This window comes from Anomaloglossus baeobatrachus, chromosome 1 (genome assembly GCF_048569485.1).
Source record: "Anomaloglossus baeobatrachus isolate aAnoBae1 chromosome 1, aAnoBae1.hap1, whole genome shotgun sequence".
Lineage (NCBI taxonomy): Eukaryota > Metazoa > Chordata > Amphibia > Anura > Aromobatidae > Anomaloglossus > Anomaloglossus baeobatrachus.
This window is the reverse complement of record NC_134353.1, coordinates 273,749,488-273,776,729: the sequence shown is the minus strand read 5'-3', so window position 1 is coordinate 273,776,729 and position 27,242 is coordinate 273,749,488. Positions and strand designations below refer to the sequence as shown.

General features: G+C 44.4%; 1 protein-coding gene across 2 annotated transcripts in view; it reads left to right on the top strand.

Annotated features, from left to right (window-relative positions):
- Positions 1-25,589, top strand: part of LOC142311597 (ubiquitin-conjugating enzyme E2 D2) — a 70,924-nt gene extending 45,335 nt beyond the window's left edge. Inside the window, exons 5-8 of one of the 2 annotated variants that reach the window (XM_075350158.1) lie at positions 14,950-15,055; positions 18,108-18,201; positions 18,381-18,430; positions 24,020-25,589. In XM_075350158.1, the coding sequence (XP_075206273.1) occupies positions 14,950-15,055; positions 18,108-18,201; positions 18,381-18,429 (249 nt within the window). In that variant the 3' untranslated portion in view covers position 18,430; positions 24,020-25,589. The remainder of the gene's footprint in view (positions 1-14,949; positions 15,056-18,107; positions 18,202-18,380; positions 18,431-24,019) is intronic. The other variant, XM_075350166.1, reaches the window with a different exon arrangement.
- The last annotated feature ends 1,653 nt before the right edge of the window (positions 25,590-27,242 follow it).

Sequence of the window (27,242 nt, the reverse complement as noted above, 5' to 3'; positions counted from 1 at the left end):
ACTGTGATCGGTGAGTATATTACTGCAGTTGCACTATATACATATTTTACACAGCCTTGGTCAGTTAGATTTCTGACAGTCCAAATCTTCACAAACCACAAATTCAATAGTGTTTTGTAAGAGTTGTGTACCCAAGAATAACATTTTGTTTTGAGAAAATCCAATTAAGCTAAAAATTTACAGTTTGTGGTCATGGCAAAACCTAGATCCTGAATATACTTGCATGTATCAGTTTACTGTGTCTAGTATTTCTGGTTTTCCTCACTGTGACAACCACTCCCAAAACACCTGAAGCATTTAGTTGATGAGGCATTCTATTAGTCAGGGCCCTACACAGTATCACTGTACTGAATATTATAGCTGTAGTGATGACAATTTCCCTTTAGCAGATTTAAATAGCAAACCACCTGAGAATGCACAAACAGCGGGTGTTCTGAAATACTCTGGCATGTTGGCCAAAACCTACTTGGACCAAGGAGCTGGGAGCACTGACTGACTAGTCATGGGGACAGATCCACACTGTCCAATTGGTGTCACCTTCTGTCTCCCCACCTTCAGACTAAACAAGCAATCAACAGGAAGGGAGCTTAGTGTTACCAAGGGCAGCAGATTCTCTGTGCTGCTGAATTCCAATGAAAATCCAGGACAATGTTAGTTAGATCGTCACAGCAGGTAATGATCTCATCTAACCTCCTGACAGCATCGCTAGTCATCCCCTGCAGTGACCTGGGCTGACCTATTGATGTTCGCTCCGGTCACTGCATTACACTCCCAGCCAATGGGGAACATTCTGTTCTTCATTGACTGGGACATTGACTATGGTATGGATTGTCGTGGGACCCCCTTATTGGATTACTCCGGAACCGGATTTGTTTTTCTTTTCAATAAATTGGTGAAAGAGGGAATGTTTTGGAGTTTTTTTTCAAATAAAACTTTTTTTTTTTATATTACTGACTGGGTTCGTGATATCAGATATCTGATAGACGCCTGACATCACTAACCCCAGGGCTTGATGCCAGGTGACATTACACATCTGGCATCAACCCCATATATTACCTTGTCTGCCACTGCACCAGGGCACGGGATGAGTTGGGGCGAAGCGCCAGGATTGGCACATCTAATGGACGCGCCAATTCTGGGGCGGCTGTGGCCTGCTATTTTTAGGCTGGGGAGTGTCCAATAACAGTGGACCTCCCTAGTCTGAGAATACCAGACCACAGCTTTCAGCTTTACCTTGGCTGGTGATCCAATTTGGGGGGGACCCCTTGTTTTTGTTTATTTTACATTAATTAAGAGTGGGGTGCCCTGTTTTGGATTGCCAGCTGTGGTCTGCAGGCTGCAGCAGTCTGCTTTACCCTAGCTGGCTACAAAAGATAGGGGGGACCCCACGTGTGTCTGTCTGTCTGTCTCTATATCTACTCATGTATTTATCTTTCTTGCTGCTTCCGGTTTTGCAGTCCACAAAAAAAGGAAGGCACACGGACGGCAAAAATGGAACAGTCATGTGAATGTAGCCTGCATGTGTTCCCTATAATGGTAGGGTTCGGTACAAAACGATGGGGGGGGGGGGGGAGGAGAGAGAGGGGAGAGGGTTGCAGAGCCTGATGTGGTGTGTGGTGCAGAGCAGTGTGTGTGTGTGCTGTTATTTCCATTGCTAGTGATAACAGGTCAGGTGCTGGGGCAGAATACTGACAGGGAATGTGTGTGCAGAGGGGGGGCGGGGCTGGACACCGAGGCTGGGCGGTGCCAGCTTTGACTGAGGTTTGGCACAGGAAGTGGTCAGTTTGCTGGAGCTGAATGTAAACAAAGAGCTGCAGAGAATAAAGTCATAATTCAAGAGGAACAAAAGTTAGAAAACAAAAAATAACAATGATGGGGTGTTATGACAATACAGCACAGAAACTCAAAATATTTTGGTAAGCTAATGTCGGACAACTCCTTTTAAGTAACTTAATAAAAACCAAATATATTCCCATCTCTCGTTTATTTTTACCAGGTAAACCAATATAACTGCACAAAATTAATAAACATTTCTGACATGCAAAAACAAAACCCCAAAAAATTAGTGACCAGTATAGCTACCTTTCTTTATGATGACACTCAACAGCGTACCATCCATAGATTGTCAGTTGCTTGATCTGTTTACGATCAACATTGCGTGGAGCAGCCACCACAGCCTCCCAGACACTGTTCCGAGAGGTGTACTGTTTTCCCTCCCTGTAGATCTTACATTTTGAGGGACCACAGGTTCTCTATGGGGTTCAGATCAGATTAACAATTGGGCCATGTCATTATTTTTTCATCTTTTAGACCTTTACTGGCCAGCCACGCTGTGGAGTAGTTGAATGCATGTGATGGAGCATTGTCCTGCATGAAAATCATGTTTTTCTTGAACGATAGCGACTTTTTCCTGTACCACTGCTTGAAGTTGTTTTCCAGAAACTGGGAGTTGAGCTTCACTCCATCCTCAACCCGAAAAGGTCCCACAAGTTCTTCTTTGATACCAGCCCATACCACCAGGGCTGTGGAGTCGGAGCTCATTTTGGTGGAGTCTGAGTCGGTATAAAATGCTCAAACTCCTAAAATATATAATTGGGGACAGTAGTGCAATGCAGAATGTGCTGAATATTTTACTAAACATTTAGTATAATGCTTATATTTAAGTGAAAAATTTATTGTAGTACAATGTGAACATCAGACATTTTAATTATTTTTGATACAATAATCAAGATATTTAGATAGAACATAAAATATATTTATTGGAATACAACTTTAGAACTAATATATTTTATATATATATATATATATATATATATATATATATATATATATATATATATATATATATATATATATATATATATATATATATATATATATATATATATATATATAATATATATATATATATTGTATATCTACTGTATATTACATATTTACAATTTATTACAGTTTTTGTTCTAAAGTTGTATTCCAATAAACCTTGTTCTATCCAAATATCTTGATTATTGTATCATTAAAATTATTAAATGTCTGATGTTCACATACACATGTTCATGTACTACAATACATTTTTCACCTAACTATAAGCAATATATGTAGGAGTCTGAGTCGGTGCAAGAAAAATTGAGGAGTCTAAGTCGAAGGTTTGGTTTACAGACTCCACAGCCCTGCATACCAGTACCCCACTTCCACCTTGCTGGCATCTGAGTCGGAGTGGAGCTCTCAGCCCTTTACTGATCCAGCTTCTGGCCCATCCATTTGGCCCATCAAGAGTCACTCATTTAATCAGTCCATAAAACCTTTGAAAAATCAGTCTTAAGATATTGCTTGGCCCAGTCTTGACATTTTATCTTATGTTTTTTGTTCAAAGGTGGTCGTTTTTCAGCCTTCTTTACCTTGGCCATATCCCTGAGTATGGCACACCTTGTGCTTTTTTGATACTCCAGTAACATTGCAGCTCTGAAATATGGCCAAAGTGGTGGCAAATGGCATCTTGGCAGCTTCACGCTTTTTCTTCAATTCATGGGCAGTTATTTTGCGCCTTTTTCGCCCAACAAGCTACTTGCTCCCCTGTTGGCTATTCGCCATGAAACGCTTGATTGTTCAGTGATCACGCTTCAAACGTTTGGCAATTTCAAGACTGCTGCATCCCTCTGCAAGACATCTCACAATTTTGGACTTTTCAGAGCCCGTCAAATCTCTCTTCTGACCCATTTTGCCAAAGGAAAGGAAGCTGCCTAATAATTAAGCACACCTTATATACGGTATTGATGTCATTACACCACACCTCTCCTCATTACAGAGATGCATATCACCAGATTTACTTAATTGATAGTTGGCTCTCAAGCCTATACAGCTTGGGAGTTGGACAACAGGTATAAAAAGTATCATGTGATCCAAATACTTTTGCCTAATTCTGCATACTGTGTAATGTAATGTAATCCTGAAAACGTGAGCTCTTGGAGGCTCTTGAGAACTAGAATTAAAGAATATTGAGGTGAAAGTCATTTTATAGTATCATTTGTTCTTCAAGACTTCTGCTGCTCACCCTGACATGAGCATTGCTCGCCATTAAGGCTCTAAAAGTGCAACTTCTCTTCAGAATACCCGGTGGTTTAGGTCAGGAGATATACTTTAGCCACTGAATCCCGTTCACCCTGTTATTAAGATATGCAACAGTGGCCTTAGATGTGCTTTGGATCGTTGTCTTGTTTCATCATAGAACAGTAAGGGGTGCTTCACACACAGCGAGATCGCTGCTGAGTCACTGTTTTTGTGACGCAGCAGTGACCTCATTAGCGATCTCGCTGTGTGTGACACTGAGCAGCGATCTGGCCCCTGCTGTGAGATCGCTGCTCGTTACACACAGCCCTGGTTCTTTTTTTTTTTTTTTATTGTTGCTCTCCCGCTGTGACGCACAGATCGCTGTGTGACAGCCAGAGAGCGACGAAATGAAGCGAGCAGTGAGAGCAGGAGCCGGCATCTGGCAGCTGCGGTAAGCTGTAACCAGGGTAAACATCGGGTAACCAAGGTGGTTACCCGATATTTACTTTCGTTACCAGCCTCCGCCGCTCTCACGCTGCCTGTGCTGCCAGCTCCTGCTCCCTGCACATGTAGCTGCAGTACACATCGGGTTAATTAACCCAATGTGTACTGTAGCTAGGAGAGCAGGGAGCCAGCGCTAAGCAGTGTGCGCGGCTCCCTGCTCTCTGCACATGTAGCGACGTTATGATCGCTTCTGCCATCATAACAGCGACATACAAGGTCGCTGTTACGTCACAGAAAATGGTGACGTAACAGCGACATCGTTGTCCCTGTCGCTATGTGTGAACCCAGCTTTAGGCTTTGTGCCCACTACTTTTTGTTTGGTGTTTTTTTTTTGTTTTTTTTTTTTTTCTTTAGCACAACTTGTTTTGGCAAAAAAAAGCGGCTTTATTTATTTTTTTTTTTTTTCATGCTGCTTGTTATCTATTGAGATTGGGGGGGGAGCAAAAACAATTGACATGCTGATTGCTTTTTTCGTTGCTGAAAAAAAGTGGGCACAAGTCAGGATTCTCAGACTTTGCTGGGATGATTTTTCCTTGCAAAAGTATGCAAGAAAGCATGGAAAAAGAGCCTTATGGGCACAAGGTCTAAGGCTACATGCGCACTGCGTTTTTTTTGTCGCGTTTTTGCTGCATTTTTTTGGTGCAGTTTTGTTGTCAGAACTTTCTGACATCTGACTTCCCAGCAAAGTCTGAGAAGTCAGATTTGCTATGCGCACATTGCAGTTTATTTGTCAGCGTTTTTTGACAAGTTTGTGACTAAGGCTACTTTCACACATCCGGTTTTTGCTCTGCGGCACAATACGGCACTGCAGAAAAACCGCAACAGTTTTTTTTTGCCGCCGGTTGCGGGTTTTTTTTGCATAGACTTACATTAGTGCCGTATTGTGCCGCATGGGCTTGCGTTCGGTCCGGTTTTTGCCGCACGCGGCAGATTTAGCCGATGCTGCGGCCGGATGGAACGTTGCCTGCAACGTTTTTTGCTCCGGCAAAAAAAAACTCATCCGGCCGCTGCGGCGCATTTTCAATGCATGCCTATGGACGCCGGATGCGGCGCGATGCGGAAAAAAACGCACCCGGACACCGCATGCGGTTTCTTCCACTGCGCATGCTCAGTAGCGTGCCGCAACCGGAAAAAAACGGACAGGCCCCATGTAAAAACTTATGCAAAGGATGCGGTGTTTTCGCCGCATCCGTTGCATAGGTTTCACAGCCGGAGTGAGCCGCACTGCTCAAACCGGATGTGTGAAAGTAGCCTAAAGGATGCAGCATGTTCATTATTTCTTGCTTTTTTGTCACCCACTGAAATGAATGAGGGCATGAAAAACTCAAGGAAAAATGCATGCTATCAAATTGGTGCGTTTTGACATGCATTTTGCATGCGGTTCTGTCAACAAAAACTCAGCTCACCAACTTAATTCCAGAATGACAAAATCAATGCTTCGGTGTCTGTGCCTCTCACCATTTTGGAAATTTTAACTGTGTACACTATGCGGTAAAAATATCTTGCAAATAACATTCTCCTGACTGCGGCAATACCAATATTTATTTATTTATTTATTTATTTATTTTATTTTTTTTAACTTCCCCTTTTATGGGACACTTAACTTAAGTGCCCTGATCACTGATATCTACTGTAATGATCAAGCATTATATTAGATTTCAGTGCCGCACTCTGTCAGATGCATGGTGTGCGAGGCCTTTGTAGCTGGGTAACCCAAAGTTTATGGTGACGTTTTTTATGGCAGTGATCTGGTATCTGTGATCGCATTACAGGGACCTAATTGCTTGAGGAGAATGACTCTCCCTGCCATCTAAATGCTGCAATAACTATTGATCGCAGCATTTAGGGGCTTAAACTGCAAGGAGCAGTGTGGGCACCGCTCCTGGGAGTGATAGTTGGGCTTTGGCTACGAGGTAAGCGCAGACCTGGCGGGGGTACAGCGCCTGAACCCCTGTGATCGCCAGGACATAGTGGGTAAGTCCTTGGTTGTTATGGCCCAGACAGCCAAGATGTACCCATTACGCCCAACGTCGGTAAGAATTTAATTGCTGCAATACCACACACATGCGATCAGCATATTAACATCAAAATAGTATCAATAAAAAAAATCAGTTTAAATTTTACTGCTGGAGTGGTCCATTTAATCTAAGTTCCCTAAACTCACACTTGCCAGTCAGTGTGACCTGCCAGATGAATCCAGAGTTTGCTACACGATACGGAAGTCATAACTTACTGCAAGTCTAAGAGCAAGAACGAGGCTCTCGTAGACACACAAATTCTTGTGACATTACATCTGACTTTCGGTCAGTCAGAAGTTGTGGTCACAAGATGGCCAATTGGGTTCAGAGCGGCGCCAGGAAAAGCTGAATACTGCAGCAGCTGGCAACTGTAGTAGGCTCGGTCACCTTATGTTGGTGGCACCACTCTAGCTAGCACTTAAATTAACCAAAATAAAAAATACCTCCTGGAGCGGTGCTTTTAGTAATAAACAGTTACAGGAATTGGAGACCAATTTCCGTCATCCTCAAAGTAGATGTTGGCTTGTGAAGTATAGCTAAGGCTTGCCTGGTATGGAGGAGCTCCGCTTAAAGACCTGTGACTATAATGTTCAGCACTAATCGCTAAGGTGTTACTGCAGTATTAAGCAGTTGGTTGATCTTCCTATGTTTCTGCTGGATTTATTTTTGATTAGCGCCCTCGCATTTACAGTTTTAACCCCTTTACAACAGTCGTAAAGATTAAAACGGTGGCAGGAAAGGGTACTTTTCTTCGGCGCTCCATTGGGAGACCCAGACGATTGGGGTGTATAGCACTGCCTCCGGAGGCCACACAAAGCATTACACTAAAAAGTGTAAGGCCCCTCCCCTTCTGGCTATACACCCCCCGTGGGATCACGGGCTGCTCAGTTTTCAAGCTTTGTGCGAAGGAGGTCAGACATCCACGCATAGCTCCACTGTTTAGTCAGCAGTAGCTGCTGACTATATCGGATGGAAGAAAAGAGGGCCCATATAGGGCCCCCAGCATGCTCCCTTCTCACCCCACTTGCGGTTTGTAAGGTTGAGGTACCCATTGCGGGTACGGAGGCTGGAGCCCACATGCTGTTTTCCTTCCCCATCCCCCTGAGGGGCTCTGAGGAAGTGGGATCTTACCGGCCCCCACACCCTGAGGCCGGGCTCCATCCACAGACCCATAGAACCTGCTGGATACGGAGCTGGGTACCGTTCAGGGACAAGGCCCTGCAACATTCAGGTACTCTGTGTCCCCGTACAGACAGGCACAGCACACTCCAGACTTGCTGGGTGTGCTAGTGCGCCGGGGACAGTAGCGCTGCGCGCTGGGGTTTGAGTCACTGCAGCTTAGCTGAGTGACTTTATGTATTGGGAACTACCGCGCCGGCCGCTCCGGGAGCGGCGGCGCGGCTGGGACTTGTAGTGCGCCGGGGACTTAGCGCCGACCGTGCTTTTACGACGGCGGCGCTTCTAAATCTAGTCCCCGGCTTTTGCGGCCTAGCTCCGCTTCGTTCCCGCCCCCACCCTGTCAATCAGGGAAGGGGACAGACGCTGGGCAATCGTCAGCGCCGAGGGCTGGAGCCTTATTTACATGCTCCAGCCCTCTCACTGGGCACAGTGGGACGCAAGTTTCCCGCACTTTGTCTGAGCACGCCCAGGGCCCGCCCCCCCCTCCACAGACGCCGGCAGCCATTCCTGCTTGCAGTCTGGCTGGAGGACGGACACAGGCTCTGGGAGACCCAGACTAGGGATTTCTGGCGACCACACACCCGCGTTTAGCGGGCGGTAAGCAGCACATTCGTGCTGGCCCCACTAGTGCCACAGTGTTAGTTGGTGTACTTTTTTCCTGTACCAGATATATATATGTATATTGCACTGTAAGGTCGCTTCTTGGCTTTATACCCTATATTGCTCTGAGGAGACAACAACATGTCATCCACAAAACGCAGGGGTGCCAAGGCACAGGCTGTATACACTGCTTGTACAGCATGCGGGGCTAATCTACCGGCAGGCTCCAACGACCCCCATTGTGTGCAATGTTCGATCCCGGTGGCACTTCGTCAGCCAGAGTCTATGGTGATAGTGGCCCAGGCAGAGACGCCTGTGAACCCTGCCCCGGTGACTGGGACAGAATTTGCAGTTTTTGCTGATAAAATGTCTGTGACTATGACAAAAATCCTGGAGACCTTGCAGTCCAGGCCAGTGGCTCAGACCATGGACACTGCTGTGTCTATGCCCCCCGGTCCCCCTCAGTTGGAACTAATCCGTACTTCAAGGGGGTCCCAGGCATCACAGGCTGAGGACTCTGACTCGGATGACAGTCCCAGGCGGCCTAAGCGGGCTCGCTGGGAGAGACCCTCCACGTCATCCCGCTGCTCAGGGTCTCAGCGAGAAGGGTCTCTATATGATGAGACAGAGGTGGGTGATCAGGAGTCTAGTCCTGAGACCGCACTCAATCTGGATACGCCTGATGGTGACGCCATGGTAGATGACCTCATAGCGGCCATCAATAGGCTGTTGGATATTTCTCCCCCAGCCCCTTCAGCAGAGGAGGCAGCTGCACAGCAGGAGAAGTTCCATTTCCGGTATCCCAAGCGTAAACTGAGTACTTTTCTGGACCACGCTGACTTCAGAGAATCAGTCCAGAAACACCACGCTTATCCAGACAAGCGTTTCTCCAAACGTCTTAAGGATACACGTTATCCCTTTTCCCCTGACGTGGTCAAACGCTGGACCCAGTGTCCAAAGGTGGATCCCCCAATATCCAGGCTTGCGGCTAGATCCTTAGTCGCAGTAGAGGATGGGGCTTCACTTAAAGATGCCAATGACAGACAGATGGACCTTTGGTTGAAATCTGTCTATGAAGCTATCGGCGCGTCGTTTGCTCCAGCATTCGCGGCCGTGTGGGCTCTCCAAGCTATTTCAGCTGGTCTGGCACAGGTGGCCTCTATCATACGTCCAGCAGTGCCACAAGTGGCGTCCTTAACTACGCAAATGTCTGCGTTTGCGACCTACGCTATCAATGCGGTACTGGACTCTACGAGCCGTACCTCAATGGCGTCCGCCAACTCTGTGGTTTTGCGCAGAGCTTTGTGGTTAAAAGAATGGAAAGCAGATTCTGCTTCTAAAAAATGTTTAACCAGCTTGCCATTATCTGGAGACAGACTGTTTGGCGAGCAATTGGCGGAAATCATTAAACAGTCCAAGGGTAAGGACTCTTCCTTACCCCAGCCCAGGTCAAGCAAACCTCAACAGAGGAAGTGGCAGTCGAAGTTTCGGTCCTTTCGAGGCTCGGGCAAGCCCCAATTCTCCTCGTCCAAGGGGACTCAGAAAGAGCAAAGGAGCTCTGATTCCTGGCGGGCTCAATCACGCCCCAAGAAAGCAACCGGAGGTACCGCTTCCAAGGCGGCTGCCTCATGACTTTCGGCCTCCTCCCTCCGCATCCTCGGTCGGTGGCAGGCTCTCCCGCTTTTGCGACATTTGGCTGCCACAGGTCAAGGACCGGTGGGTAACAGACATTTTGTCTCACGGGTACAGGATAGAGTTCAGTTCTCGTCCTCCGCCTCGGTTCTTCAGAACTTCCCCACATCCCGACCGAGCAGATGCCCTTCTGCAGGCGGTGGATTCTCTAAGAGCAGAAGGAGTGGTGGTCCCTGTTCCTCTTCGGGAACAAGGGCAAGGTTTTTACTCCAATCTCTTTGTGGTGCCAAAAAAGGACGGCTCATTCCGTCCTGTTCTGGACCTAAAACTGCTCAACAAGCATGTGAACGCCAGGCGGTTCCGGATGGAATCCCTCCGCTCAGTCATTGCCTCAATGTCTCAAGGAGATTTCCTTGCATCAATAGACATCAAAGATGCTTATCTCCACGTGCCGATTGCTACACAGCACCAACGCTTTCTACGCTTTGTGATAGGAGACGACCATCTTCAGTTCGTAGCTCTGCCATTTGGCCTGGCGACAGCCCCACGGGTTTTCACCAAGGTCATGGCGGCAGTGGTAGCAGTCTTGCACTCTCAGGGACACTCGGTGATCCCTTACTTGGACGATCTACTTGTCAAAGCACCCTCTCAAGAGGCATGCCAACTCAGCCTGAATGTTGCGCTGGAGACTCTCCAGACGTTTGGGTGGATCATCAACTTCTCAAAGTCGCATCTGTCACCGACCCAATCACTAACGTATCTTGGCATGGAGTTTCATACTCTCTCAGCGATAGTGAAGCTTCCGCTGGACAAGCAGCGGTCACTACAGACGGGGGTGCAGGCTCTCCTTCAAAGTCAGTCGCACCCCTTAAGGCGCCTCATGCACTTCCTAGGGAAGATGGTGGCAGCAATGGAGGCAGTCCCGTTTGCGCAGTTTCATCTGCGCCCACTTCAGTGGGACATTCTCCGCCAATGGGACGGGAAGTCAACATCCCTGGACAGGGAAGTCTCCCTTTCCCAGACGGCCAAGGACTCTCTTCAGTGGTGGCTTCGTCCCACCTCATTATCACAGGGAAGATCCTTCCTACCCCCATCCTGGGCGGTGGTCACGACAGACGCGAGTCTGTCAGGGTGGGGAGCAGTGTTTCTCCACCACAGGGCTCAAGGGACGTGGACTCAGCAGGAGTCCACCCTTCAGATCAATGTTCTGGAAATCAGGGCAGTGTATCTTGCCCTACTAGCCTTCCAGCAGTGGCTGGAAGGAAAGCAGATCCGAGTTCAGTCGGACAACTCCACAGCGGTGGCATATATCAACCACCAAGGAGGGACACGCAGTCGGCAAGCCTTCCAGGAAGTCCGGCGGATTCTGATGTGGGTGGAGGACAGAGCATCCACCATATCCGCGGTTCACATCCCGGGCGTAGAAAACTGGGAAGCAGACTTCCTCAGTCGCCAGGGTATGGACGCAGGGGAATGGTCCCTTCACCCGGACGTGTTTCAGGAAATATGTCGACGCTGGGGGGTGCCGGACGTCGACTTAATGGCGTCTCGGCACAACAACAAGGTCCCGTCATTCATGGCGCGGTCTCGCGATCAAAGAGCTCTGGCGGCAGACGCCTTAGTGCAAGATTGGTCGCAGTTCCGGCTCCCTTATGTGTTTCCACCTCTGGCACTCTTGCCCAGAGTGCTACGCAAGATCAGATCCGATTGCAGCCGCGTCATACTCGTCGCCCCAGACTGGCCGAGGAGGTCGTGGTATCCGGATCTGTGGCATCTCACGGTCGGACAGCCGTGGGCACTACCAGACCGACCAGACTTACTGTCCCAAGGGCCGTTTTTCCATCGGAATTCTGCGGCCCTGAACCTGACTGTGTGGCCATTGAATCCTGGATCCTAGCGTCTTCAGGATTATCCCAAGGGGTTGTTGCCACCATGAGACAGGCTAGGAAGTCCACGTCTGCTAAGATCTACCATAGAACGTGGAGGATTTTCTTATCCTGGTGCTCTGCACAAGGAGTATCCCCCTGGCCATTCGAGTTACCTACTCTTCTTTCCTTCCTGCAAGCTGGGTTGGAAAAGGGCTTGTCGCTCGGCTCCCTTAAAGGGCAAGTCTCGGCACTATCCGTGTTTTTTCAGAAGCGTCTAGCACGACTTTCTAAAGTGCGCACGTTCCTGCAGGGCGTTTGTCATATCGTCCCTCCGTACAGGCGGCCATTAGATCCATGGGATCTAAACAGGGTACTAGTTGCTCTCCAGAAGCCGCCCTTCGAGCCTCTGAAGGATGTGTCACTTTCTCGACTCTCACAGAAAGTGGCCTTTCTGGTAGCGGTCACGTCTCTTCGGAGAGTGTCTGAGCTAGCAGCGCTGTCATCCAAGGCACCCTTCCTGGTGTTCCACCAGGACAAGGTAGTGCTGCGCCCCATTCAGGAGTTTCTCCCTAAGGTAGTATCCTCTTTTCATCTTAATCAGGGTATCTCCTTGCCTTCCTTTTGTCCTCATCCAGTTCATCGGTATGAAAAGGATTTGCATTTGTTAGATCTGGTGAGAGCACTCAGAATCTACATTTCCCGCACGGCGCCCCTGCGCCGCTCGGATGCACTCTTTGTCCTTGTCGCTGGTAAGCGCAAAGGGTCGCAGGCTTCCAAAGCCACCCTGGCTCGATGGATCAAAGAACCAATTCTTGAAGCCTACCGTTCTGCGGGGCTTCCGGTTCCGTCAGGGCTGAAGGCCCACTCAACCAGAGCCGTGGGTGCGTCCTGGGCTTTACGACACCAGGCTACGGCTCAACAGGTGTGCCAGGCAGCTACCTGGTCGAGTCTGCACACTTTCACCAAACATTATCAGGTGCATACCTATGCTTCGGCGGACGCCAGCCTAGGTAGAAGAGTCCTGCAGGCGGCAGTTGCCTCCCCGTAGGGGAGGGCTGTCTTGCAGCTCTAACATGAGGTATTTCTTTACCCACCCAGGGACTGCTTTTGGACGTCCCAATCGTCTGGGTCTCCCAATGGAGCGCCGAAGAAGAAGGGAATTTTGTTACTTACCGTAAATTCCTTTTCTTCTAGCTCCTATTGGGAGACCCAGCACCCGCCCTGTTGTCCTTCGGGATTTTTGGTTTTTCGGGTACACGTTGTTCATGTTGAACGGTTTTTAGTTCTCCGATGTTACTTCGGAGTGAATTTGTTTAAACCAGTTATTGGCTTTCCTCCTTCTTGCTTTAACACTAAAACTGAGCAGCCCGTGATCCCACGGGGGGTGTATAGCCAGAAGGGGAGGGGCCTTACACTTTTTAGTGTAATGCTTTGTGTGGCCTCCGGAGGCAGTGCTATACACCCCAATCGTCTGGGTCTCCCAATAGGAGCTAGAAGAAAAGGAATTTACGGTAAGTAACAAAATTCCCTTCATTCCCATCCGCTGTGTTAAAACGGCCGTTAGAGAAAAAAGGGGTATAGCGCCCCCCCCTCCTTCCCAGCGTCGGAAAATTACGGAGTTTCAGCTACTGGGGGTAGTGACTTGACAGGAAAGGTCAGCACTTTTTAAGAAAAAAAAAAAAATCTTCCACCTAGCATGATCAAACATGTCGTTCAAACCACCACAGTACCTGCTCTAGCGACTATTCCCCCCCCCCCCTCCATGTTCCTCCTCCTTCTCAAAAGATGTTGTTCGCATGCGCAGAGCGGCTGTCAACCGGCTCCCTGCTAGCAGTGTCACTGAAGTTACTGCAGATCACACAGACCTGGTGTGGACTCAGGGAGGGTGAGTGCAGTGTTCTCAGTTCACTGCACACACTCATCACATGAAGGGCTTGCTCTTCCAGAAAATGGGGATGTGTTCCCTAAGCATGCCCCCCCAATATTCTGGAAGGTGCAGAATCATTGTGGGACCTCCCAAATGGATTACTGCTGACCAGATTTTATTTATTTTTTTTATTTTTTTTTCCCAAGTTTTTTTTGTTTTTTTTTTTTTTTTTTTGTCGTTACTGACAATTTGTCTGGTATCTTCATAGACGCCACAACATTACTAACTGCTGGGTTTGATGCCAGGTGACATTACACAGCTGGCATCAACCCCTTGATATTGCTCAATTTGCCATCGCACCAAGGAAACGGTATGAGCCGGGGCGAAGCGCCAGAATTGGCACATCTAATTGATGCGACACTTCTGGGGCAGCTGCAGCCTGCTATTTTTAGGCTGGGAAGGGCCAAATAACCATGGCCCTTGCCACCTTAATACCAGACCCCAGCTTTCAGCTTTATCTTGGCTGGCAATCCAGTTGGGGGGGTGTGTATCAAAATGGTGTGTGTGGGGTGGGGGTGGGGGTTTCCACGAATCAAATTATCCTAAATTTATAACTATCGTGAAGTACAATGTCGTGGAAAAAAAGTGAGAATCACCGGGGTCCATTGACACTGGTCAGATTTGAAAAAAAAAAATGGCCTGTTGTAAGTACAAAATTGGCTTAGTCCTTAAGAGGTTAGAGGGTTTGTCTGGTGAAGAGGGGGAAAAAAAATCTATCCACTGGATAAATGACTTCTTGATTGGTATGACTGCTGGACCCGCAGTGATCAGCAGAGCGGACGTCTTCTATTTCCATTAGCATGCAGTGGCACTGTGGACTGGCACGCCACTCATTTCCTCAGGTGCCGTACTCTCTATGGGGCTGTTGGAAAAAGAATGATGGTTGGGTACTTGATGTGCTCTGCCATTTTGTAATCTTGTAGAAAAATTCCCAGATTTGCAGGTTTTAACTGGATATATGTAGTCTTAAACCCTGACCTTTTTTAAGCTTTATAACCTTACTGAAAATGCCATAGAGCTACTAAATGATCATGTACCTGAATGCTCTGATGCAAATTACCAACTAAAAACAAATTTTTCTATTAATGTAAAAGCTTACTGAATTACTTGCTTTAAATGACATTTGACTTTAAATGTTGGATTGCTCGGTTATCGTTGCTTTTTTACTTGATAGGTTGCGTTTACAACGAGAATCTACCATCCAAATATTAACAGCAATGGCAGCATTTGTCTTGACATACTCAGATCACAGTGGTCCCCAGCTTTAACTATTTCTAAAGGTAAGTCTAGCTGCTGTTTAACATTTGTATTGCTGTTGCAAAATTCTGTGGGTTTGCTACAGATTTCTGCATTGAAAAAGGTAAATCAATGAAAATTTGCTGTGAGATTGACATGCTGAGTTTTCCAATCCACACCACGGGTCAGCGTGCGCTGCCGGTTTTAATTGTTAGGTTATGTGCCCATGGGACTATGTACTCACGGATTTTGCCACTGAAAACCTGTGGATTTATCTGGATATTTTCTTTTTTTTTTTTTTTTCAAGAAAAATCCGCAGGTTTTAGCAAGTAGACCCTCCCCATGTTATCCTATGAGACATGGGGAGTGTCTGTGTCCATGCTGTGGTATGTGTGGCTGCGAAACATGCTGCAGATGTCCCGCACCCTCATAACTGCATGTCAATTATTCCTGCGGAATTCCTGGTCCTCTACTATGGAGATAGAGGCCGGGACGTCCGCAGGCAAGTTGCATGAATGTCCGCAGGTTTACCGCAGAGATTTCGCTGGAATCCCGCAGCTATTGATGGCTGCGGATTCCAGGGAGCTGCTGCAGGAAACCTGCGGACGTCCCGTGCGCATGTAGCCTTAGGCTATGTGCGCACTAGGCGTCTTTAGCTGCGTTTTTTACCGCGTTTTTGTGCTGAAAACGCAGTGACATTGCTTCCCCAGCAATGTCTATGGGTTTTCAGAAGTGCTGTCCTCACACAGCGTTTTTTTGTAGCTGCGTTTTTGTGGTGACCACAAAAATGCAGCATGTCAATTATTTCTGCGTTTTTCACTGCGTTTTTCACCCATTGAGTTCAATGAGATGTTCAACAACGCAATGAAAAACTCATATAGCCGCGTTTCTATGACTAAAAACGCAGCTATAAACGCAAGGGGTGGGCAGTGTAGTGACGTGTACAGGAAGAGGATTCCTTCTGTTGGTAAACACAGAAGCATGAATCCTCCCGGTACCGTCACCGCTGCGTCCACCTCCCGTCCTGTGCATGTCAGCTCCGTGCGGCGCCATGTCTGCGCAGGAGGTGGAGGCAGCGGCGAAAACCAAAGTGAACAGTAGAAAAAAAAAGTCATATATATACTCACCTGTCTGCCGGTGCCATGCCCGCTCCCATCTCCTCCCGGTACCGCCGCTCTGGCTGTGTGCAGTCTCCCCGGGGCAGGACCTTGCTTGCAGGACCTGGCGGTGGATCACCTGATGCAGTCACCTGACGCATCAGCTGATCGTAGTCTCGCCGGCTTTTTCGCGCCCGGCCGGCTATCAGCTGATCCTGCCGTCAGGGGACTTCATCAGCTGATTACCGGCAGCTGCTGCAGCGATCGGACGGGATCAGACTCCTGTCCAATCGATCGCTCCAGGAGCTGCCGGTAATCAGCACAGCACATAAGTGAGTATTTTTTTTTATTTTTTTTTTTTTTGCACTGATGCATCTGCTGATTGTATAATCGGCTTTTATACAATCAGCTGATGTGTGATGTGATTCAGGCACTTGATCCTGACACATCATCTGATCGCTTTACCTTCCAGCAAACCGATCAGATGATATTGGATCCTGATTGGACGGCGCGGGACCCTAACCCAGGATTACTGCGGAGGGGGGGTCTTTATTGCAATAAAGATGGAGTCACTAATTGTGTTGTTTTTATTTCTAATAAAAATATTTTTCTGTGCGTTGTGTTTTTTTTTTTTATCATTACTAGAAATTCATGGTGGCCATGTCTAATATTGGCGTGACACCATGAATTTCGGGCTTAGGGCTAGCTGATAATATACAGCTAGCCCTAACTCCATTATTACCTAGCTAGCCACCCGGCATCAGGGCAGCTAGAAGAGTTGGATACAGTGCCAGAAGATGGCGCTTCTATGAAAGCACCATTTTCTGGGGTGGCTGCGGGACTGCAATTCGCAGTGGGGGTGCCCAGAAAGCTTGGGCACCCTGCACTGTGGATTCCAATCCCCAGCTGCCTAGTTGTACCCGGCTGGACTCAAAAATTAGGCCAAGCTCACGTCATTTTTTTTTTTAATTATTTTATGAAATAATTAAAAAAAAAAAAAGGGCTTCTCTATTTTTGGTTCCCAGCCGGGTACAAATAGGCAGCTGGGGGTTGGGGGCAGCCCGTACCTGCCTGCTGTATCCGGCTAGCATACAAAAATATGGCGAAGCCCATGTCATTTTTTTTTTTTTTTTCGTTTTGGGCAAAAAACTGCATACAGTCCTGGATGGAGGATGCTGAGCCTTGTAGTTCTGCAGCTGCTGTCTGCTCTCCTGCATACACTAGTTCTGCAGCTGTCTGTCTGCTCTCCTGCATACAATGAACATTTTGCAGAAGGAAATGACATCAGACCTTTTTTTTTTCTTTTTTTTAATCAACAATCTTTAATGGCATTGTGCACTGATTAAAAACGCAGTGAGCAAAAACGCAGCAAAAAACGCACCAAATCGCGGCAAAAACGCATGCGTTTTTGTCGCGTTTTTTAGCCGCGGGTGCGTTTTTGAGACAAAAACGCACATAAAAACGCAGCGTGAAAAAAACGCCTAGTGTGCACATACCCTTACTGTACACTATTGAGCAGACTTTAGAACGTTGCATTGTTTTCTTGCACTGCAATATGCAGCACTTTCCACATGCCAGAAACTTTTCAGCGGGTATGCTATTCACGAACATTCTATATCGTTATGGAAAATCTGAAGTCTCAGCTGTAAAGTATTGCTGTGGCTGCCATTGTAATTAATGGTGCTTTTACAACAGTTGAACCCTCACCTATCGGGAGCTTATGGCTTTTCCCAGTTAAGGTATGAATTTTTTTTTTTTTTATAAAAGTAATTGGCTGTAGCTCCCTTTTTGTTAAAAACCAACAATTCTGAAGGTGATGTGTATCCTAACGATGTAACTTGCCAACCAATGTTATATTCATAACCCTGGAAGAATAACTCCAGATTTCCGAAATGCGAACCATTGAAAATGTTTTTATATAAATTCTGCTGATTTTATAACAAATTTTAATAACCTTCACTAGTAAATTTTCTTGACTTTTTTTTTTTTCTTTCTGCAGTTCTTTTGTCAATTTGTTCACTGTTATGTGACCCAAACCCAGATGACCCTCTAGTGCCAGAGATTGCACGGATCTACAAAACAGATAGGGAAAAGTAAGTATTACATGATCCGTGACCTTTATTAAATATGCTATTTTTTTTTTTATTTATTTATTTATTTTTTTTTTTTTTTACCACATCTAACCTTTTTATAATGCAGATTTATAAATACACTAAAGCAGCTTGAATCTCTTGGTGGCTGCTTCCAAAAAGTTGTATGTTTAATTTACTAGGTACAATAGGCTAGCAAGAGAATGGACAGAAAAGTATGCTATGTTGTAGGGTAAGAGTCATTTGAATATGGACTTATGAAATTACAAGCTTTGGGTGTTGCATGGATAACACTTATGCTGGTTGAATATAGAGGTTTTGTGGTTCCATTTGGTACTGTTGCATGGCCAAACTTGTAGCTGCCAGATGTAGGTATGGTTTCTTTGTCTGCTCATGCAGTGCATTGTAGGTAATTGTCTGTTTGAGCCTGCTATCCTTACTGTAATTTTGGAATGGCCAGGTTTTGCTCATGTTGTATGGAGCTCCCTTTTCTTTGATGGCATGTGGTTATGGGAAAAACAGGTACGGTCACATCACTGACTTCACATTCTAGTGAATGCGCCACTTTCTACTAAGACATGGAAAGGCTTTGAGAACTGAGAATTTGCAGCTTGTCCATTACCGCCTTACTTGCTGCGGTCAATAGCTGCCACAACATGTATGACTTTGACTGATTGCTCCCTCTAACACTTCATTGAATCGCCACATCAGGGATCTTATGGTTGCAATGACAACTGGACATTGAAATGTTGCCTACAATCTGCCATAGCTTAAAATCTAATAGATACTGCCAAAGGCTTGATCCTAATTGGCTGTGTAATACTGTGTAATGCACTGTGCCACAAAAATAGTGCAGGGTATTTGTGCTATGAACCCCTTCTTCCTCCTTGGGCAATTTTTTTTTTTTTCTTTTCCTCCCGGTCTTCAAAGCTATAACTTTTTTTTTTTTTTGTTTAATGTTCCTAACAATTTAATATGGGAGGAATCCAAGAAGTTAATTAACAGAAAAAAAAATCCTCAAACTTTAACTTATTAAAAAAAGCTTTAAAAACAAAGTGACGATATCAATGAAAAACTCCTCCATTAAAAAAGGTAACAAACAGGAAACTAGTTTATATAAGGGAGTGAGTGTAAACGTATACAAATACTACAGGGCCCTATGAATGGCCCTACCTTGCTGCAGAAGTCGGCACCCTAAAAAGCGCAATTGGCGCCCCTGCTCACCAATGACTCTCCCTGGAAATTCCCTAAAGAGTCCTTAAACTAGAACCTGCCCGAACCAAAAGTTATCCACAAAATGTAGATTTGGCTGTGAGGGGTTAAATAACTAAAATAGCCAAAGCAAACACCACAATGACTGTACTCACTGCAATTTGCCAAATAGAATAACAAAAAAAACAAAAAAAAACACATGAGGCTTGTTTTTGGTAGAATGAGTTTTACTTTTGAATGACACCATTCATTCTGCCACATGGTGCTCTGGAAAACGGGGAAAGAATTCAGAGTGCTGTGGAACTGCAAAAAAAGTGCTTACCATGTTCAAGCTGACCTAACTGATTCCCCAGGTCAGTTCGAGAACGCAGACTCCAAGCGTGTAGTTTTAAGTGATGACAAATTAGGAGATTTTCAACAGAAAAGCTGCTTTTTGGTAATTTGGGTAGATGCAACGTTGCGGTGGTCAAGAAAAATGGCAGGATGGAATAAGTGTTAACTTCAAAATTGTTGTTTTGCTTTTTGTACTTAGCTGAAGAAACAAGCTTCTCGATTTGTTTTACTGCATAACGAATGCTGTAAATGCCGCCAGCCCCCAAACTATGGCAATTTTTTTTTTTCCCCTACTTCTGTTTTAATTTTATATTGGAGCTTCCCCCCCCCCCCCTTTTTTTTTTTTTTTTTTTTTTTCTGTACATTTTATGCAGTAAACTTCAGTTACTGCTTCTAACCAGTCTCTGGTAACACTCTGGATTTACCTAAATCCAGTTTGCAGCCAAAGAGACTCTTCTAAAATCGCTCATCTGTTTATACAGACTGACCAGCAGCACAATGCCACTGCCAATTGGTAAACGTTTACCCGTAGGCAGACCAAACCCAACTATGCACACTGAAAGATGTGTACTAGATCACTTGAGAACAATGGCAGCCCATGTGCACTGACAATGAGTCCTGATGACATGGGATGAAGCGCTGCCGAGGGTTATGTTTTATGCTGCATAAAAGATCATTTCACCCTATGAACGATCATTTTGCTCGTTCATCGGGTGAGTAGCGGCTGCCTGTTCGCACAATAACCTAATTGCGAAACAAGCAGGTTTTTGCCAATTAACAAAAATTTGTGTAAATGCCCCCATTAGAGGAAAACTGTTCTACAGTATAGAAGCGTGGGCACATTTTTTCTTTAGCAATTGGTCCATTTTTGTGTTTTCAATGTGCAGTGTGTATATATGTAGGATAGATATCTGAAGTCCACTATAACTTTGGGTTCAAAGGAATGGGCAGGTTTCCTGTTGATTGCAAGAGAGTAAGCTGTGTCTCCTGGTTAACGGTAAAGTGTCCATAAATTTCCTGCAAATTGCTAGAAGAGAAAACCTTTTGGGTGAGTATCCATCCAGTCTATTTTAAACATTCAGGTGTTTTCGGTTTTTTTTTTTTTGTTTTTTCCTGGTAAGCGAATGGAAGTGAATTTTGCATCCAACACTCAAAGGCTTTTGCCTTTCAGCTGCCCAAATATATTTTTGATGTGTTCATCTAGATTAGTGATGCATCACTAAACCATTTCCTAAGATATTACAGGACCCGCTCAGCAGTTGTTTGCTTAGCTTAAATATTTCAATCTTTTTAAAGAAGCATTCTCAAGTTCTCGAGCAGCTATGAGCGGTGTAGTTTCCTTCCTGGCTTCTAGCACGGCGGGCTCTCCTCCATGAGTGACAAATATGGAGACACTATTGTTAGTTTAAACGTCAGATACCAAAAGCAGACAGCTGTTTAGACCTCCTATGAAAGCTGTGGCCTGTAGTGAGCAGTCTCCCTGCTATGAACAACGGGAGCCGACACAAACATAAGCCACTAAATTCTTAATGGCTCTCTGGGTGTAAAATGTCTGGTGTTTGGAGGCTGAAACCCTGCCCACTTAACTTGGCTTGTTGCAAGTGGTGGGCAAGGTTAGCAGTGGGTGGGCAGGGTTTATACCACATTAACATAATCTTAAATATGTTCACCAGGGGGTGAACACATAATAGGCATCTATTTAAGATCCAAAAGATCTTGCTCTTTTTGGTGAACATAGCCATGTCAGCCAGATCACCAAAAAGAGCTGGACTGCCCATCACTAGTGATCTGATGTTGCAGGAAAAGGGGGGGGGGGAGCAGATAACTGCTGTGTAGAAATCAGTGTGCTGGAGAGCGGTGGCTGGTATGTTGGGAGTTAAGCTCTCTTGGAATGTCACTGCTGCACACTAGGCCTGGATCTGGAGGCTCCATAGAAATGAGTTCTGAAAAAGACAATCTTTGACTACGGGAGAATGACTGGAGGTAGAAATAACAAGACAATTGCAATCTTGCTCATTTTTATGCTTTAACAAATTGTGTTGAGTAACTGTTTTCCATTAGGGCTCGTGCAGACATCTGATTTTTCTCCATGAATGAGAGAATTTTCTTTGGGGGGTCCGACTTTGTCTGATCCGAGTGTCATGTACTTTATTCTAGTACATAGTGAAAAAGAACATTTCTCCAGACTCCTTTCTGACAGTTTAGAAAGCTAGCCAGATAGCAGTCGCACGAGAACATCGGACATCTCAATGAGCCCTACCTCCTAGATGTGAACATTCTTATAAGCAATTATCTCAGATAATATATATCTTACCAATAGTGGTTAATTCAAAGCACCATTTGACTGGACTCGGAGATGTCTGACCACTTAATGTTTTGTTTTATTTGCTTTATAGATGGCATTTAACAAAGATTTGTGCTTTCACTAAAATCTTGTCCAGTGACTGCCCTTTTGATTTCCAGGGATCAAGGTCCTAGAAGCCTCTTGTTTTTTCGTTTTTTGTTTTTTTTTTTTGTTTACAAATTTAATTTCCTGCTAAAGGAGAGTATTTGACAAAAGCTTCATCGAATGAGGGGGGTGTCTAAAGTTATTGGTCAACCTGTCAGATACACCTTCACCTCACTTATTGCTACATCATACCCTCCATAAAAATCTACTTTTCTTTGGTCGAAGTGAGGCTAGTGACATCATTGTGTGATATTGTTGCAGTTAATTTTCAGAATAGTTAAAAAAGCTTTTGCACAAAAGCACAGGATTCACCCAGATTTCTTTAACCCATGATCTTGTGAACTCTCAGGATTAGGTTAAGAACACACATCCGGCTTTTCTGCCGTTTGTCGGCTTCGGCGCACTCCCGTAATGTCTATACAGTACAGTGGCTGCTCTGCAACTTCCTGGTCACATGCTCCAGTCACATGACAGCATGTGACCGGAGCTTGTCGCACAGCCACTGTACTGTACACAGTGTCGGATCCGGCGCACTCCCGTACAAACTGCAGAAAAGCTGGTTGTGTGTTCTTAGCATAGTCTAAGTGGCAGCTGGCATCTTCACAACCCTTGCTCAAGGCTGAACAAATTGGAGCACATGTTATGAGTTTGCAAGAGCAGTCCAGCTTGCTTGTGTGTTCTATGCATGTCAGTTTATGGATATTGGGACCTCCTAATATGCTTAAATTGTCAATTTGTCTCCATATGTTGTGTGCACACTGGAACCAGTGTCAAGCATGATTTAACTGGATTGCGTGGGTGTTTTGACTTGGCAACAGATGCTTTCTAGTAACCTTCATCTCAATGTGGAATATTAAGAAGTGCCCCGTCTTTCCTTTCTTTCAGTTTCTCCCCTTTAGTACTCCATTTTTAAATTCCTCAATGTAGATCCAGTGATATAAGCCCCTTTATTTTGGGGAACCATTATAGCAAGTTTTGGTTCTTTGCAGAGGGGGGTTGCCTACTAGATTCTTGGGGTTTGGGGGGGGGTTATATAGGTTCCTCTGCATAAATACTTTACATGGCTTTTAGAAGGGGGTGTAGCTTGCAAAGTAGTATATTTCTTCACTAAAGTCCAGGTCTTTGGAACAATATAATGACTTCTTGAAATGCTGGATAGTCAGGAAAGCTTTAGGAATGTAATAAGTAAATGCTGGCTACTTAGTCTGGTGACAGGTCCTCTTTAAAGGGGGTGTGTATATAGGACTTGAGATGCATGCTGTCTTGAATTGGCACCATAACTTTTTGATCCTGGTTTTGACGCTCCTCAGTCTAATTTACTTTAAAGAGGACATTTCAGTCAAGTTTCCAGCGTGTTTCTCTTGTGTTTTTTTTTGTTTTGTTTTTTTTTTTAATGGTGCTTTTACCCTAGGATTTTTTTTTCTTTCCCCTTAGAAATTGGTAGTTTTATTGCTAACTTTGTGAGCTCCTTGGTAGAAACAAAGTCCATAATGCAGGAAAAACAAGTGTCCCAATGGAATCCTGTTTGCAACACCTCATTTTGTAAAGATAACAGCTTGTACCATATGGCCGATTTTTTTTTTTAAAAAAAAAAAAATCAAACACTCTGGAGTAGAGGAGTAAAATAGCCTATGTTGTAATCCTGTACATCACTTTGAAATGTTTTTCGGAATGAACCTACCTCCCCAAATAAACATACACCATTATATAGAATATATATTTAATGTATGTAAATTAGTGGGTTTTTTTTAAAAAAAAAAAGTGTTTTCAAACCATGCAGAACTGTACACTTGCTGTATATTCTAATCCTTTTCTGTCTTGTTCTAGGTACAACAGAATAGCCCGGGAATGGACTCAGAAGTATGCTATGTGATGCTACCTTCAAGTCTAAATACACCTGCATTATAGCTGGAATAAAATAAACTTTAAATTACTGTTTTCCCCTCCCTTTCAGACCTCATCTACTTACCCCTTCCTTATTTTTTTTTTTATTTTTTTTTTCTTTTATTTTGTGCTGCCTCCCTTCATGCACATGCTCATATGGGAAGACTTTTAGCTCAGCATCGGACAGAAACTTCTCTAGACTGTCACGTAGTTGCCAGAATACAATTGCCCAAGATGTTAATCTTTATCAAACTGAGCATGTGTTTAAAACATGGCCGTCGTCTTCACTGTAACTTGGTTATGAGATAAACCCATTCTTCATTTCTTACTGAAGTGGTGAAGATTAGAGCCTTCTGTTTTGGGGGTAGGGAGGGGAAAGTGTCAGGCAAAATTAAATAAAATTAAAAAAGTAAATAAATCCTCTTGTCTTATTGTAGGATTCAGCAATGTGGATTTACTATGGATTTTTTTTTTTTTTTTTGTGTTCACAACCTCCAGACGTTTAAGACTTTTCATACACTTTATGCTTAACTGATGTTTTGGGTGGAGAGTTGGTGTTGAAATTATATAGCTGCAGAAGTAATGTATTTTATGCATGTCAATAAACATGACAGATTGGAATTAGAAGGTGAAACCCCATTGAATGGCAAAGATAGGCTCCAAAGTTCTGTAATTTTTCATTGAGGCTTTTTTTTTTTTTGGAGGCTGAGCTATTAGTTAATCTCTCTTCCAAAACACTGATAATATAGCACTGAATAAAAGGATTCAAGAGTCAATGGACGACTGATCAACTAATAGCTTTTTTTTTTTTTTTTCTTCAATAAAGTTGCATAAACCAATGTTAGCTGCCTGAATTAATCAATGTTTGCAACCTTATTTTCTATGTAAATTCAACAAATCTGTGTGTATATAAAGTTTGGATTTTGTTTTGTTTGACGTCAAATTATAGTGTATAGAGCATAAACTTTTTTTTTTCTCTTCCCCCTATGTTCATTTAAACCTGTTTATCCACTTATATGCCAAATCCGTTTGTTATTGCCCATCCTGGGCACAAATTCCAGCAATTAATATTGGACTGGCTGTGGGGAGGGGTCAGTGTGGTTTAGAGTATCCTGGTTGTTTAGCAGATTGAACATTCATGGTATATTATCAACTAATAAAGTTTTTCCTAACTTCTGGAATATTGAGCTGCAAATCATGTAGTGAGACTGGCACTATTGGGACAGAATTGTAAAGATTCACATGGGCAGATTTTACACAGCCAAATTCTTGCTGTCATGTAGACATGTGGGACTGGTTGAGAAGCTTAAGTGAGATATATAAATTTTTTTTTTTTATCCCCCTTTTTTTTTTTGTGAGATGTTAATTAGATTGAAAGGATTATTTGCTCTGCTGTTTACAAAATCCGTATTTTAGTGCAAACAACAAGTTTAATCTATAGGTGAATTATCATGAATGAATATAAAGCAGTACTGTCGTTTTTTTCATTTCACAATAAAACAAAAAAAAGCTGTCTGTGCCATTTTAGTATTTCCCTCTTTGTTACAGATGTCATACATAGCCTTAATACCTTCAGGGCACTTAGTGTGCCTTTTTTTTTTTTCTCTTCTTTACACAGTACTCAGTTGTTGGGCACTAAAATGTACAAGATTCTCTGTTTAAACTGTTAGCACAGCTGTAGGAGTAAAGTTCCCCTTGACAAAATTTTTTAATAGTGGAACAAAAAAGAAAAGACCTAGTTTGATTTTGAACTTTTATTAATTTTGATACACTTTTTTTTTTTTTTGTTTTTAAAATGCAATTTAAAATGGCAGCTATTGACTACATTTCACATATCCTCTAAAGAGATGGTTCACTACAAAGTATAGTGGCAAAGCTGTGTAAAGCTGTGACAGAAGGCACTTGCTAAATACCTTCTGTTGGCCATTCTACCTGTCAGCGGTGCTATCTGTCCACTTATTCTCCATCACGTGACCTAGACTGCAGTCACCTCTGATGTCCGGTAATGTTAAGTCACCTTCAGGAATTGGAAGTTGACCCAAGGCGGTACCCAGTTTGAGTGACTGGGTTGTGGGTGTAGTTTTAGCACACGTCACAGCCCCTCGTGTGCTCTCCTTCACTGCAGAGCTGTAATGCTGTGATGTATGGTGAAACTCCATCCATAGCCTAGTCACTCAGACTAGGTCCCGCCTCTGTGATGCCGCATCAACTTTCAATTCTAGAAGTTGATTTGTCCACAGCAGACATCAGAGGTCACTGCAGCACAGGTCACATGATGGGGATGACCAAACAGCGATAGCACCACTCAGAGGCAGAATGGACAACAGAAGGTAGTTAGAAAATGCGTTCATTCACAGCTTTACACTGATGTGGCTACAATGCTTTGTAGTGGACCACCCCTTTTAAACAAAGTTCCTAGGCTTTTGACTCCTTGCGATTCTACAGCTCAAATTACTATTGCTGTACATTTGGGGCTGTATGTTTTTGCATGTTAAACGGAGCTTGTCTGTCCGCTGACACTATTAAACCTGCACTTGTAGGTAGTTAATAGCGTTATAGAAGTGCCAGAACCATTGTGCACTACTGCATTGGCTGTCAAGTTTACTTACCATACACAACACAGCAGTGGAGGTAATTGTAATTACTCTGGCCACCTGCATGAGTGAAAGCTGGTGGCTCCCGGACCAAAGTTAATTTTCTTTGGGTCATTCTCAATACTGTCAAAGCAACTCCATAATGCAACAAACCTGCAGATTAACCCCATATGTTAATACTGTTATCAGACTGGATGAGTAAAATATAATATCTAGATATATTTTACTCATCTAGATCTATATACTATATTTTACTGATCTAGATCTATATACTTCTCACTTAGAAACAGACTTCCAAGCAGAAGCAAACCCCATTTATATGCTAACCTCTGTATCTGGATCCAGTTGGATGAAAACTCATTGGGTGGGCTGTGCACCTGCAGTAAATTGGATTCTTAAATTAGAGATTTATTTTTTAAATGCTGTTACTGGTGCCCTTGTTAAATGGGGGGAGGAGCAAATGTTACCCACTCTCCCTCCCTAGGGTAAGTGCTTGGTTATCACATTATGGTGCGCTCTGTTCCCCACATCTAAATTTCTTCAACCTCTAGCTGGTAAGTGTGATATGATGC